We start from the raw sequence: 16,042 nt of genomic DNA, 5'->3' as shown, positions 1-16,042 counted from the left end.
ACAAACTTGAATGGTTGAGAAGCTCTCTACCCCTCCACTGTGAAGCATTTCTTGCAGCAGGGTGAAGGAAAAGCTACATGACCCTTAGATCCCACAGACTGTCCTTTCTCCAGCAGGACCAAACATGGTGCTTTCTACCTAAAAATTTGCTGTTTACCAGCAATAAAAGTGCTGCTACTCCGTATGCATTTATCTCATGCTTTTTTCCAAAGCAATTTACAATGTTAAGCTATTACAATTATTTACCCATTTAAACAGCTGGATATTTTTTTTTTTTTTTTTTTTTTTTTTACTGGAGCAATTCAGGGTAAGTACCTTTCTTCAGGGTACTACAGCTAGAGGTGAAATTCAGACCTGCAAACTTTGGACCCAAAGGTAGTAGCGCTGACCAGTACACCAGCAGCTCTCCCACCATATAATACCAAGTGGTGGACAACCTTCTTTTACATGGATAAAGAGATAGTTGTGCTGGAGCTGGTTTATGTTACAAAGTGCAGCAAAGTGGATTTTTTCTCCAGCTCTCGACCTGGATCCCCTGCTGCTTTACGAAAGAGAGAAAAGACACAGCCTGTCTCCAGCAATACCCATCCTTGATCCCTTTAGCAATGTGGTAATGAGTAGACTTCAGGTGCAGCCATGTTCCACATAACTGGAAATGGAAGAACCATGAAGCTGTTGCTGCCCATCTCTTGAACAATACAAAGATGCACTTGCAGAACTCGTATGACCGGATTTAGCCGAAAACATTTTTTTTCCACCTGTAAAGCCCCTTACAAAATATTAGAACAATTTAAAAAATCATGTCATTACAAAATGAGAAACATTCAACGGTTCCTTCCAGAAAAGACCACAAGGGGAGAGCAGGTAGTGAAGAAAGAAGAAAAGACGTGTAAAGGATTCTCCCAGAAGTGGAGCTCAGGATTGGGGCGGGTTGGCCTGTTCGAGGGGGTCGATCTGGGGGAAGACGACAAAGCACAGCTTCTGTCCCATGTATGTGATGGATGCTGAAAAAGAGCAGACGTTCAAGGGACTCAGGGACACAAGAACAGTGCGACAACACACTACCCACTGGACGTTCTCGGTCAAACAGGTAGACCTTTTTTTGATTGACAGCGGCTGAGTGAAATTCCAAAAGATATCTAACTTTAGGTTTGTATGAAAAAATTCAGGAAAAGTGAAAGAGTATTTTTCTTTCTTTTTATGCAACGTAAGAAAATGTGTCATCAGCAGGGGTGACAATGTAATAAGGTAAACCCACATCATTAAGGGAGTAAATAGTCAGCTGTTTGAATACTCTGATTTAGGCAGGTCCTGTTCACTGTAAATTTCTCCATCTTGCCCTGACCATCAAAAGCCAGGAAAACAAAACACGGCTGAGAGACAGTGATGCTGAGCTCAAGGAAACTCCTGAACTAAGCAGACCATAACATCATCACCATTATGTGTGTCCATCACCAGAAGTGCACGGCGTGCAGCTGGTTGGACTCACCAATGAAGTCATAGATGCACTTTGGTTTGTCCTTCCAGCTCACACCCAAGAAGTAGACTGGCACACCGGTGAGCATGATGACCAAACCGACACCACACACCACAGGTTCTGAATACAGGCTGAAGCCAAGCAAGAAGGCCCAGAAGAGCAGGTAGCTGATAGGGACCATGAGGTTCACCTGCGAGAAACATGTGGACTGGGGCAACTCAGAAAGGGAGCGAGCAGAAGCAAACAGAATGAGATATGGGGAGGGAACTGCCCTCGCCTCAATCCCAGCGTGGCACGCACCTTGATGGGTCGATACAGACTAGGCTTCTTCCAGCGGTAGTAGAGCAGACCTCCAATGGTGACCCCATATGACAGGTAGTTGATGAAGGACACGTAGTTGATGAGGTTGTGCGTTTCCCCAATGCAGAGAATCACAATGGTGGCAGTGCACTGTGGTGGACAGGGAATAGCTAAAGAGCCTCTTAATGAGCATCAGAAGAGTTCTTACAGCCAAAATGTCTCTCCATTACGAAGAGATCACAAACAACACCCAACAAGCTTACTACCAGAGTGTGGTCATAATTGCTGGTGGCAACACGAGGTAGTCGAACATGGATGTTCATGTGTAGGGGACGCAGGGTCTTACACAAAGCATAAGGGCTGGAATGGGGGTGCAGTGCTTCAAATGAATCATGGCTAGTAGGCTGGGTAGGTGCCCTTCTCTGGCCCCAGAGAAACACAATCTGGAAACAGTGAAACAGTCACTCAAAACCCAAGAGAAACATTTTTCTCTCGATACACCAAGTCAGGCAGGTATGGTGGCATCCAGTCTGATGTAAATCTTTGCAATTCTGAGCTACTTCAAAGGAGCTGCAGCTGCTACCTCTAATATGTGTGGGAATCCAGTGCTGTGGTTCCTCATGTGCCCTCAAAATTGCTTTAGCCACCTTGAGAAAAACCTTGTTCAACGTCTTAACTAAGATCAGACATGTTGAAGAAAAACATTCTTCCTGCAGCTGAGATCCAGATGTGGTCCTACCTGGAGGAGGTGAAGAGGTAGCCATTGATGCCTCCAAATGTTGACAAGGCCACAGAGATGGGCATGATGGAGGAGAACATGCCCAGTAGCTTCTCCCCGAATGTCTACGGAATGGTACAGAAATATAGGCAGCATCACATGGGAAAAGACCTACGGTTTCCAAATCAATTGCAACAGATTCAAACTGATATGGAGAAGAATAATAGCATACAATTCTTAGCTGCAACACCAAAGTATGGGTACGCAACGCCTGAACACAGGTATCCAGTCAATACTTTAAGGTCAATTCGACCTCTTATCCTCTACTCAAGTGATTCTCCACCCTAGTCTTGGAGGACACTATAGATCTTCTAAGTCTTTCTCCTAAGGTCAGATCAGCCTTTAATACTCTACTCAAGTGATTCTCCACCCTAGTCTTGGGGGACCCTATAGATCTCCCAAATCTTTGCGGTTATTTTGGGGGGTTTCAATATTCAAAACCAATTCACTGCTTTCGGGAAGACGACTAACAAAAACACACTGCCTGGCCAGACCCAGGACTGACTGCCTGTTGTCATTACTGTACACCACGCAACTGTACCCTCGACCCAAAACACGATAAAACTATGGGGTCACACACCCTGAAGACATCTATCTACCTTGAAAACATTGTTTGTTATTCAATACTTTTGTCGCCAATTGGTCTTATTCAGCTTTCCCACCATTATGCACCAACCAAGCGAGCAGAGGAATTCATTAAGGGTTTTTATCTCGAATGAGTTTCTGCTTTCTCTATCCATTTATATTGCAGTTTTGATCTCCACAAAACCAGCTTATTGCAGCACCTCCTCCCCAAATTAACCTTAAACAGTCAACTTGCGGAACCATGCCCTCTTCCTCCTCCTACCTCTATTGCCCCCAATGTATGGTCTTCTCTACGGAAACTCTGAGAAGCATACAGGTGTACTGTGAAACCTCAAGGTTCATTAGGGCTGCTTTAATTGTTGAAAAGCAACATGAAGAAAGTTATTTTTGGGGTATAATGGTTGATAAACTCTTAAAATGCCTTAAAAGGACATTGTCACCACCCTTCCATGGACACGCTCCCCCTCTTTTTTCTTCTTACAAAACAACAAATGCAAAACTGGAGCGGTGAATTCTGCCAAAGGTGCCAGTAATGTTCCCATGACAACCCAGAGGTCTGGGTCATTTCTCTTTAATTTACCGGGTTTATCACCATGAGTGCAAAATGAGGCAGAGGTTCTATACTCACGACAGCCACCGCGTTGGAGGCCAGCAGCTCTTCCGGCGTCATCGAGGAGAAATAGGCAATATTAGTGAGGGTGTACACGAGCGTCACCAGGGGGATGGAGATGTAGATGGCGAGGGGAACGTTCCTGATGGGACACGCAGCACGTCAGTATTTTCAAATTCTCCAAAAAGAAACTTACTGACTCAAATAATGAAACAGTTAAGCAGCAAAACATCTACACTGGATCAGCCAAAGGAACTGAAATCCAGTGTGGAACGTCTGGTAACCCCTGGTAAAGCCTAAAGTCTTTGATTAACGGAGAAAGCTCTTAAACTTGGTGTTGGGTCTGCAGAGGCCCGTGGTACAGGGTGCGACGATTGCTCTGCGAACGAAACCACGTTGGAAAACTCGGTGCAAACACCCTCTCCACCGAGTCCTTCCATATTCATTTATCGATGCTTTTCTCCTAAGCGACTTATAATGTTAAGCTACTTACACTTATTTATCCATTTATACAGCCGGGTAACTGGGGGTAAGTACCTTTCTCAAGGGTACTACGCCAGGATTGGGGTTCAAAGCTGAGAACTCTCCCAGGTAACAGTTGCCCCAGATTATAATAGAGAGGTAGTGGTAGTGAAATGATTGGAGTTGTTGCCTTAGGACCCAAAAAGTTGAAAATTACCCAGCTGTATCAATGGATAAATAATTGCAAGTCACCCTTGGAGAAAAGCATCAGCTAAGTGAATAAATATAACATCATTTCACTGCTTCCCCATGGCCAGATGTAAATTTTATTTACTGGAAGGTCCGCGGCATAAAGTGTGCAAAATGTGTCGTAGCTCAGAAATCGGGAGGCACTTGGTCTTGAAGAATGGCCTAAAATCTACATCTTCCAAAGGAGGACTTCTATGATAGCATTCCAAGAAGCATTGAAGCTCGTCTGAAGACCAAAGGTGCCTTTACTCCATATTATTCATGCCTCCATTTTCAGTAACCCCTTGTCCTGCTCAGGGTCACAGGGGTCCACGGCCTACCCTCTAAATCACTCTAATCGCAAGGCTTGGGGTGGGTACACCCTGGACGGAATGGCAGGTTATCATAGAGTAGCCACACACAGAGTCACTCACACTATAAGGGCAATTTACTGTCACCAATTCACCTGAACTGCATGTCCTTGGACTGCGGGAGGAAACCAGAGCACCCGGAAAGAATTCCACACAGACACGGGGAGAACATACAAACTCCACACAGACTGAGCCAGAAACCTACGCACAAACAACTCATGTGAGGCAGCAGCACCACCCGCTGCACCACTGTGCTACCTTTACTCCATAGGAGTTACTCGATATCCAGATATTAACCAGTGTTTTCAATATGATGTGTGCCGCGTGGACGTACGCACACACACACACGTTATCCACCGAAGAGCCCAGAGACACGGAAAGCTCACCGTCTTGGCTCAACCACCTCCTCTGTGACATAGTTAAGAAAGTTCCAGCCACTGAATGCGAAGGAGGCCTGCAGGAAGGCCAGGGCCACCTGTCCCACTGAGACCGGCCGTAGGAATTCAAAAGCTGCTTGTGGGTGTAGGGCCTCATAATGTCCTGGGTGAGGAAGGAGAAACATCATATCAGGGGTATCAGACCACCACCGATGCTGCTCAAAAGTATGGTAACCCCTTGTGTCCCTTAGTTTTACCATGAAATGATTATTTAATGAGAATCAGTGTTTGTCATGTGACATAATAGGTGTGTAATGACCAATTCCATATGTTGTCCCCTTTAGAGGAAACCATGTGTGCAGTAGAAACACACAAGTAGTGCAGGTGTAAAAATAAGTGACGTCCAAGTTGCACTGGTTACACCAAGTAGGTAAGTAGAGCTGGGGTGTAAATCACAGTGATTTATTCATTTTATAAGTTTAAGATGTAACATTTCGATTTTATAAGTCTAAGAGTAATGACCATCCCTCTTCGTGCACAAGAATCAGGGCGCTGCAGTGGCCACACGGTGCAGCAGGTGGCGCCTCACCTTTGCAGAGCTGCACAAGTCCCACCACAATGATGAGCCCCAGCGCAAGCAGCTTCCCCACTGTGAACACGTCCTGGATCCTGGTGGCCCAGCGCACGCTGGAACAATTTACCCAAGTCAAGAGCACTGCGGAGGAAACACACACGGGGTCGTGGTGAGAGGTTGTGAAGGACCCAGGTTTGCATCCCACCTCCTGCTGCAGTACCCTTGAGCAAGGTACTTAACCTGAATTGATGCAGTAAAGTTACCCAGCTGTATAAATGGGTAAATAACTGTAAATAGTTTAACACTAAGTTGCTTTGAAAAGTGTCAAATGTCTGCTCCAGAAATAGGGTAAAATACCCCGGTGTACCGCCACTTCAAATTTCAGAACACACACATAGCTCTATACTGCTCCTTGACACCACCACACACCCTTGCGTGTTTACCATGTCCATCACTGTTCCCACCCCTTTCCCCACACGGAGGAGAGACATCAGCGTCAACATACAAATTCTTCCGACGTAGCGGAACTAAATAAAGAAGCGTCGATCAGGTCTTGTGGGGCGCCGAAAGCTCACGGTCCCTCGTGGCTTTGGCCGGCGACATTTGTGAAGAACGGCCATCAAACCACCGGTCCTCTGATCAGGACTTAAGTGCAAGAACTCTCTCAAGAACTTGTCTAAAGCTCTTCAAGAGATGAAACGGGTCACCTGGTGACAGAGTGTTAAAACTGCTGTCTTTGGATCCAAATGTTCAAATCCCAACTCCCACTGTAGTACCCTTGAGCAAGGTGCTTACCCAAAACTCACTTTCTGAAATCAGTATTTATTCATTCAGCTGATGCTTTTCTCCAAAGGGACTTACAACAATTTACCGATTTATATAGCTGGGTAATTTTACTGGAACAATTTAGAGTAAGTACCTTGCTCAAAGGCACGACAGCTAGAGGTGGGATTCAAACCTGCAATCAAATTGAGTCAAAAGGCAGCGGCTCTAACCGGTAAGCTACCAGCTGTCCCTTTATTATAAAATAATTTATACAATTATAAAATGACTTTAAACACACTAGACCCTTCATGAATTACATTTCCACAAACATCTCACATAGACACCCTGTGGATACAGGCTGTGTGCTCTGTGGGGGGTCTTGACGCCAAGAAGGCAACAAGCAATTATAACAAACTATTTAACTAATTTATGTATTAATTTAAATTTTAAATTAGAAGAAATACAACAAGATATAATTCACTGCTCTTCTATTTCCAGTGTAGACATAGATGGTGGGGAAGCTTTTGAGGTACAGGCCCATGTTTTGTACTACAAACATGCGTGATTTTTAATTAAAAGAAAGATTTTATATGGATATGTGCAGCCCGGACAGGATGCCAGTCTGCCACAAGGTACCCCAAGCAGGACTCGAACCCCAGACCCGCCACACAGCAAGCCTTGGCCAAACCCACCCAAAATGCAATATATTTTTATTAATTAAAAATGTTGCAATAGCTTTAATTAAAAGAATTTTGCAAAACTTTAACATATCATTAAGTAGACAGCATGGTGGCACGATGGGTGGCACGATGGGTGGCACAAATGTCTCGCAGCAGCTGGGTTCTTTAGATGCAGGTTTGAATCTGGCTCAGGCTGTGTGAATTTTGCATGAGTTTCCTCCCATAGTCCACTACCATAGTCACGGGTAGGGCTGCTGCCTTTGGACCCAAAAGTCACCGGTTTGAGTCTGCCTTCCAGTTACAGTACATTTAAGAAAGCCACTTACTGCAAATTACTCCAGTTTTTAAAAAGAAAAGCTTTCATAAACTTTGACCCCATATTAAAAACAATTTCAACCGATTAAGACAAAAATACAAAGTCTCCCCAAACTCTTACTGAATGCTGATCATGAAGACTACATCCCATACACCCCGTGACTGTAAGGCGATTCAAGAGGCGGCAAGGGAGGCAAGAGCGAGCTCAGCCTAAGCAACTGTGGGGTACCACCAAAAGCTTGAAGGCATCGCCCAGCGTTCTTGCGTAGGCTTTGGAGGATCCTTAAGATCATCAAGAGAAGATGTAGCAGTGCACGACAGTGGAAGTACCTTTAGAGGGTGTGGGTCTTGAAAGAGGAGAACTAACAGGATGGATCAGTGTAGAATCATCTCTCCAATTAGTGCGGAAGGTAAGTTATTGCTCAGCAGATACTACAGACCTTAAGATAATGTCTAGGTACAGCACATTGCACTGGACATTCCAGAACATTGCACTGCTGTCTGGTAGGGATTGCAGCAGCAGTAGAGCATGGGAACAAGTGCTGGAGCTTAGTGTCTCTTGGGAAGAGCTTCAGAGAACAGAGGCTCAGTATATGAAGTTCATGACCCAGGTCCATCTGACCTCTTCACCGCCATCATTCCGAGGGACATTGGAGCACATCTTCAGCAGCTGTACAAGAGCGCTAAGCCAGGGCTGCTATCACTGGCATCATAACCAGGTGCTCAAAGTCTCTCAACATGGGGACAGCACACGGTAGGACCTCCTGGTCACCAAGGCAGTTGTGAGGAAAGGAGAAGAAGGTTAATCGGCACCGAATGCCCGTTCATTGCTCCCGGTTGTGGTTTGACACTGGCATTGGATGGATGACCTGGGAAGGCAACACGGGTTTGCGACCGCCATCACAGAGACGTCTAAGACCAGACATTGTCCTGATGTCTGAAGCTTCTAGAAAAGTCATCTTGGTGGAGCTGAGGGGAAGAATGGGAAGAATGCATGGTGGCGGTCAGTGAGAAGAAGAAGATCAAGTAGGAGGAAGTGGTTGGGCAGTGCTGTTCAAAAGGCTGGAGAGAGAGGTATAGACCCATCGATGTAAAAATCACTGTACAGGGACTATAGTGTGTTGGTGCCACAGTCAGAGGATGGAGAGGTTTTTCACAGAGGAAGCACGTACACGTCTGTAGATCAGGAGAGGTGAGCCATAGGCTCAAGGCAGCACGACCTGGTCCTGGTGAACCTGGTCGGGTCCCCTGGGTGAGGGCTGTCTCATGGTGAAGGACCCAACCAACCGCATCAGTAGTGATGAATCCAGGTACATTGCAAGATGTAGTATCGGTGTGGTCCACACCAAGAACCTTCTACAAATATGTGCTGGACTCAAGGGTCTCGCTCACTTTCGGAAGAGAAGCTAACATCTGAACTGCATAATTCAAACGAATTCTCGAATTTCTGGCCACCCTTTTGAAATGCAGGCGGTGCTGTTTGACCAACCAGACGAAACACTGTAACCTTCAGCGGACTATCAGGTGTCTCTGTTTGGAGTCTCTCAGTACAATGTTTTTAACTCCATGTGCTGTTATGATCACTCACTCACTCGCAGGCTGAAACTGCCTGTCCTAAGTGGTGTCGTGGCAAACCGGAGCCTAACCCGGCAACAGGGCATAAGGCTGGCGGGGGAGGGGACACAACCAGGACAGGACGTCAGTCCAAAGCAAGCCAAAGCGGGACTCAAACCCCAGACCCACCAAAGAGCAAGACCCAGCCAAACCCACTGCGCCACCGCACCCTCCCGGTTACTAATCAATTAAAAAAAAAAAAAAATGTTCATTAAAAACAAAACTAAATTAAATTTAAAACCAACTCATAAACTGGATCCACTTTAAAAAAAAAAAAAAAAAAAAAAAAAAAAAGACAATGTGAAATGAAAGCGTTCTCAGACTTGCAGATGGGACTACAAAAATAAATGCTGTGTTTACGGGTCAGGCTCTAAACCTCTGGGATGCGGGAACATGCTGTGCTTGTAACCCGTCTGGCTGGAGGGGGGCGGGGGGGGGAGGATGTGGTTGTGACCTTCATGCTGTACATTCAGCGGGGGAGCGCACCTGCGGAGATAACGGGGGCAGCGGTGCCAAGTGGCCGATTCCGAACGCTCGGACTTGAGTTGCTGCAGTTCTTTTCATTTATTCCAGAGTCTCCGGTACCGATTAAATTACGATATTAATTTTCCATTCCCATCGTCATTCAGCTTCCATTCGAGCGGTCGGTATCGGTGTAAACGTTCCGTTTCATACAGCGCTATACGGGGAGCAGCGTAAAACAGCGAGCGGGCGGCCCACCGGAACTGCGGACAGGTCAATTCGGCAGCGACTGGGTCGTACCGCAACGATAATCGGTAACAATGGTGGTGTCTTCCGCGATGTGGGCAGGCTGGACGGGAACCCCCCCCCCCTCGGTGTCTGCACCTCACTCCCCAGTCACTGCCGACGCACAACGGATTCCAGGCTGGTTGGGTGGCACGGAGTCAAGAGGCCAGTTGACGGGTGGGGCGGGGGAGACTGGGACGCGACGGTTACAAATACCGCCGCTATAAATACGGCTGATGTTTCTCACCCGCTAAACTTGTGCCATCCAAGCAGTCATAAAGGACACACAGTGCCAAGTCCTGTCCAGTTCAAACAAGCAGCACCCAGCTGAAACATGCCTCCCACCCCCACGCATATCACACAGGGGTCAGCTGGTCAGTCACCTCCAGTAAACTGTGCCCCTCCTTCTCTTGCAGCATCCAGCTGGCGGTGAACCTCCGCTGCCTGCCCTGCGCGTCCCGAGCAGGCACGACGCCCTCGGATCGAAATTCGCGACGCAAAGTAAGCGGGGGGTTCACGACCTCAGGAACTGCCGCCATTGTTTTCGCTATCCGAAATATGGTAGTTTCTGGGTCCAAATACATAGAACTCAGCATAAATCCTCAGCATACTATGCCTTTCATTTTTTTACACTTTATATGACTTGTATTTAATTCATAATGAGTGGAGTTTGCATGTTCTCCCTGTGTCTGCGTGGGTTTCCGCCAGGTGCTCTGGTTTCCTCCCACACTCCAAAGACATGCTGTTCAGGTTCACCCGTAGTGTGTGAGTGACAGAGAGAGAGTGTGCGTGTGTTCCACTGATGCACAGATGAGTGACCCAGTGTAAGTAGCGTATCTAGCAATGTAAGTCACCACGGTGAGTAAGGTGTGTGGGCTGATAACACTACATAGAGTTTGTTGGAAGTCACCAAGGAGAAAAGTATCCGGTAAATAAATAAATGTAAATGACCAATTGAATGTAAAAATGTTCTCGGTACGGCAGACATCAAAAGCTCATGTTTCCTTGATTTATTTGCATTTATTACCAGGACTGTAGTTGTATTTATACTGCAGATGCAGCTGATAGCATCGTGGTTAGCGCTGCTTCCTTTGGACCCAAAAGGTTGTAGGTTTGAATCCCACCTCTAGCTGTAATACCTTTGAGCACTTGAACTTGTCCAAAATAGCTCCTGTAAATTTACTCAGCTGTATAAACAGCTAAATCATTGCAAGTACCTTAACGTTGTAAGCTGCTTTGGAGAAACGCGTGAAGCGCATTTACTGAAGAGCTGCGGGCGGCGGCCCGGAAGCCGAGGGCACTCACGGATGCAGGCGGTGGAGAGGATGCGGGTGGCCACGTATGACGGCGCGCAGTACGGGAAGGCCGGCTGCAGGACGTAGTTGGAGAAGGTGAGAGCGATGACAGCCAGTGTGGTGGGATACATGATGAGCACTGCGCTCCACAGAAGGAGGAACCTGAGAAGGAACCAAACGAGCCAGAGATCATCACTTACCCTTTTCACCACGTACATTTAATCTGACCCTCGTAATCAGTGCCGACTGCGGTTTCCGTGTTCCGATCCGAAAGAACGAGAGCCACTGAGCCTCCTTCTCCGTCTCCACAAAGTGTTGTGTTTGCTAAGTATCTCGCCATGTGTATGTGTGTCCTCTCTGGAACAGTAACACAATGTGACAAAAATGTTCTTATGTCTGTTTTTTTTTTTTTTTTTGCATCCGGTTGATAGATTATGTTTAAATTATTATTAAATTTTTACTTTCTATGTATCCTTATAAATTTAGATTTATTGTGATTCAGTGTTAAATATATCATATATTTATTTAATTATATACACATCAGTTATATGTAATACAGATAATATATAAATCATATTTAGTAAATTATAGAATAAATATTACAGACACACACACATTTTCCAAACCACTTGTCCCATACGGGGTTGCGGGGAACCAGAGCCTAACCCGGCAACACAGGGCGTAAGGCTGGAGGGAACACACCCAGGACAGGACACCAGTCCGTCACAAGGCACCCCAAGCGGGACTCGAACCCCAGACCTACTAGAGAGCAGGACCCGGTCCAACCCACTGCGTCACCATGGTATTACATACATAAAAATATATTAAAAATGTTAGTCTATGACATACTTTGTGCTGTATGTCAGTTGTTAAACAATATTCCATACTCTTGAAATTAGCTAATTTTGGTGAATTTTGGCGAATTTTGGCATCGGGTTCCAACCACCAAATTCCAGTACCTTTTAGGATCTGATCCTTTCTAGGATGTTCTAGCACTTTCTGGAATGCTCCAACAGCTGTAAAGCACTCAACTAAAAGCGACACCCTACAAGAACTTGTATTTTTGTAATCAGTAAACTTTAAACATAATCGACATACCTAAGAACTTTGAAAAAAAATGTGTTACATTGTTTTATATAAGGTAAACTTCCTATTTCAGCTCAGCTTCCCGGGGTACGATTATGGCATAATGAAAGGGAAAACTGCATTTCAGACAACTGCACAATCCATGTTTCATTTAATAAAAATCCGCATCATCTATTATATTACAGGTGGTCCTTAGCTTACGATGGGGTTACGTTCCGCGAAAACCCATCGGAAGTCGAAAATATCGTAAGTCGTAACTGCGTTTAATACACCTAATACACACTTCTGCGTGACAGACTGGGAGATGTGGATCGCTGCCGCTCCCCAGCATCCCGAGAGAGTATAACTCTGCATAACGCTTACCCAGGAAAAAAAAATCTAAATTCAAAAATATGGTTTTTACTGAATATCTATCGTCAGCTCATCATGGTAAAGTCGAACCAACGTAAGTCAGAGACCACCTGTATAATGATGATCATCAGCTCATAACTACACACCCATCATTTATTGCCCGCTTATTGCTTCATCATAAGTCATTTCTCAGACACCTTCCGAGCTTAATCAGAGCTCCTTCCGTATCTTTGTCGGCCATCAGAGACACAAATCACAGCCCACCTCCATTCCCCACCGACTTACACAAATATGCCTCCCTTAAGCAGCATGTAGGAAAGAGATAGAAATACTTTATTAAAATGTTCATTTTCGTACGATCACTCAGTCCAAAGGCTCTGATATGTTTGGTATTTATTTATTTTTCTACACACAACCATATGCAACAATACCATATTACTTCTAATAATACTGTATTATTGTCATAAGTTATAATATTACCATATTATTGATTATCATCACAATTAGACTACTGGATATTTATTTGGATTCGAGTGTATTTCTCAGTGCTGCTCAAACCTGAAGCAGTGTGGTTTGGTACCAGTCGCAATTCAGGGTAAGTACCTTACTTAAGGGTACTATAGCAGGAGGTGGGATTTGAACCTGCGCTCTTAAGGCAGCAGCTCTAACCACCACGCCACCTGCTGTCTCATAAGTTTATAACTGCACAACCTGAAATGTACTTTGTATTATATTTCATAGGGCAATCAGGGACTCTTTCCGCAGTACACCACCCATACTGGGAACTGTTACCACGCCTGCTTTTTTCCACCATGGAGTCCTGGTATAAGTTAATACTGCGGTATATTGGGAGATCTTGGGCTCTTGAACTCCTCCACCGAGGAAGTGAACGTTTGGCTCGACACATGAGGCACGTACCCCGTCAGGCCTCCAAATATCTCCGTCACGTAGGAGTAGTCGCCGCCGGACTTGGGAATGGTGACCCCCAGCTCAGCGTAGCAGAGGGAGCCCAGGGCCGAGACGCCGCCGCCCAGCACCCACACTATGAGCGCCAGCCCCACCGAGCCCGAGTGCTCCAGGACCCCCTTGGGCGAGATGAAGATTCCGGAGCCGATAATGTTGCCTGTGGAGTCGAAAAAGAGAAGAATGAACCGCACAGAGAAAACGAGGACGTTTCCGAACCGTCATGTTCTACTTGGCCGAGCGTCAGAGGTGAGAATCAAACCGTTGGCTCAACAGCCAAGGTCGAGCGTCCATTCCAGCCATGGGTAAAGCAAACTACGCTGCATTTTACCTCCGTTGGCCTGGTGCTCATTGTTGTCAACATCTCCAGCTCATTGCTGAGCAGCTGTTAAAGCAAAAACCTCCCAGAGCCCCTTGGCTGTAAACTGGAGGGAGGGAAGAGCAAAGTCCCGGGTTAAACCCGGAAGGAAGATAATAAGTCGAAAAATAAAGTCCTAGTGTGTGAAACTTTGTCGCGTTGCACTTTTCCCTGCCTATTGATTCCAAAGAGTGTAATAATGAAAGAGGAAAATTTATTTCACATTTTGCTCTCAGCGCAGCTCTTGGGAAGTAAAGTTTTTACTTTGGGTTTTTTTCCATTGTTTTGAGGTCCAGAGAAAATCTATTCTCCCATTTTCAAGAACCGCTTTTCCCGGAAGTACTTGGCGCAAGGCTGATGGAGGTACACCCTGGACGGGACGCCAGTCCATCACAGGGTAGTTAAACACACACACAAAGGGTAATTTTGCATCACCGATCCAGCTGAACTTCACGCCTTCGGACTGTGGGAAGAAACCAGAGCACACAGAGGAAAGCTAAGCAGATATATGGAGAACATACAAACTCTACACAGACTGGGTGGGGATCGAACCCACGTCCTCAAACTCCACCGAGAGGTTGTGAGTCAGCAGCACCGCTACGCCACCCTCAGAAAAAAAAAAAAAAACAACCTTTGCTGTTTATTCACATAACGCTTCCAGAGCTGGACACTTTACAGTAAAGCTGAGTTCACATCGTTTTTCATTCTTTCTCACTGGTCACGTTTTACACCCCTCAGCACCTGAAAGACCACGGTAAAGACGGTACATTCTGAGGAATGACAAACCCTCCTGAACCGTAATCCCCGTCCAGCCCATTCAAGTGTGAAGCACCCCCTTAACACATTCCTCATCCTCAGGAGCCAAAATAGTGCTACTGAATCAATTTAACCCATTTTATAGTTTTTTTTATTGTGGTTGGAAGCAGGTGGATGTGTAATACTCCTCTCTCAAATGTTCATTTTTGCAAAATTCCAAATGTATTTGAATTCGAGACACCATTTCAGAATGTATTTTTTAATATTATCATCTTCTTCTTCCTGCCAGACTGACAATAAGAGCCACTGTCTTCCAACAGCTCGTAACATCTGTGCACAGCATCAGGATATTGCTACACCATCTACAAGCTGTCCGTGTAGAACCTCAGGTCCACAAACGTTCAGGCTTGATGAAGACATCAGTATCACAGCAGTCGGATGCACAGTAAAGCCTGGAGACGCGTCGCAGGTGGAAAGTATGTGGAGAATCAGAAGTCAGTGGTGGATCATTAGTGGACTCAGAAGCCGTGATTTGGTTGCTCTGGTCACCTAACACACTTTGACAGGTTTAAACTTAAGAACCAAAAAGCATTCATCCTCAGCACGTTACACATCTAAGTGACTTGAATTACAGTCTGACCAAGAAAGAAATGAGTTTAGAAAGGCAGGCTCAAGGGTCCTTAGGTAAGGACAGTGGGGAGAAAAGTCCCGCTCGTTCCCCCGTCCCGAAGATGCGCCATTCGCGCTCCGCTTTGCCCTAATACAGCTATTTTGTAACATTTATAACACCACAACTGCGGGACAAAAACACAACAGCCGGCATCGAAATTAAATAACTCAACAAGTTTCCATGACGCGAACAGCTCCGCTTACGAACAATCATTACCAGCGCGTGCACTTGAATCCTAAGCCGCGACGTTAATAATAATTGTACTTGAGATAGAAGAAGGGCATCGCCTATTTAAAACTGATTCAGTCACATTTCGAAAGGGGCTGATGATGATGGTGTGTGTGTGTGTGTGTTTTTTTTTAATCCTCTTCTTCCTCCACTGCAGATGAGTGTGAGATTAGTTAAAAAGTCTCACCTATAATAATAGCGCACGCGCTCAGCAGTCCAATCTCTTTTTTGAGTGTCACTCTTTCCGGAACCTTCTTGTAATTCTCTTTCATCTTGTCCCGGGCTCCAGGGAGCGGCTTAGCCGAGTTGCTCCTGTTCCACACAGACCCATCCATGCCGGTGACCGCTGGAAAAAGCTTCCCGAAACGCGTCTCTCCGGCTCCTATAAACGCACTGATGCGCGTTTGGGGGAACGCGCATGCGCGCGGCGCGCTGCTGGGGGTACAGGGGCG

At 45.9% G+C, this 16,042-nt stretch overlaps 1 protein-coding gene across 1 annotated transcript; it reads right to left on the bottom strand.

The window, feature by feature from the left end:
- Positions 1-294: 294 nt before the first annotated feature.
- On the bottom strand, positions 295-15,970 carry slc7a10a (solute carrier family 7 member 10a). Its single transcript, XM_018763733.1, has 11 exons — positions 15,778-15,970; positions 13,534-13,738; positions 11,189-11,340; positions 5,778-5,903; positions 5,198-5,351; positions 3,769-3,892; positions 2,517-2,620; positions 2,124-2,220; positions 1,778-1,927; positions 1,490-1,667; positions 295-1,004 (listed from the first exon to the last, which is right to left on the bottom strand). The coding sequence occupies exons 1-11, from the start codon at positions 15,923-15,925 to the stop codon at positions 916-918; spliced, it is 1,527 nt and encodes a 508-aa protein (XP_018619249.1). The 5' UTR covers positions 15,926-15,970; the 3' UTR covers positions 295-915.
- Positions 15,971-16,042: the final 72 nt, after the last annotated feature.

This window comes from Scleropages formosus, chromosome 11 (assembly GCF_900964775.1).
Source record: "Scleropages formosus chromosome 11, fSclFor1.1, whole genome shotgun sequence".
Lineage (NCBI taxonomy): Eukaryota > Metazoa > Chordata > Actinopteri > Osteoglossiformes > Osteoglossidae > Scleropages > Scleropages formosus.
Note: the sequence above shows the minus strand (reverse complement) of the source record. Positions and strands in the feature narration are given on the sequence as shown.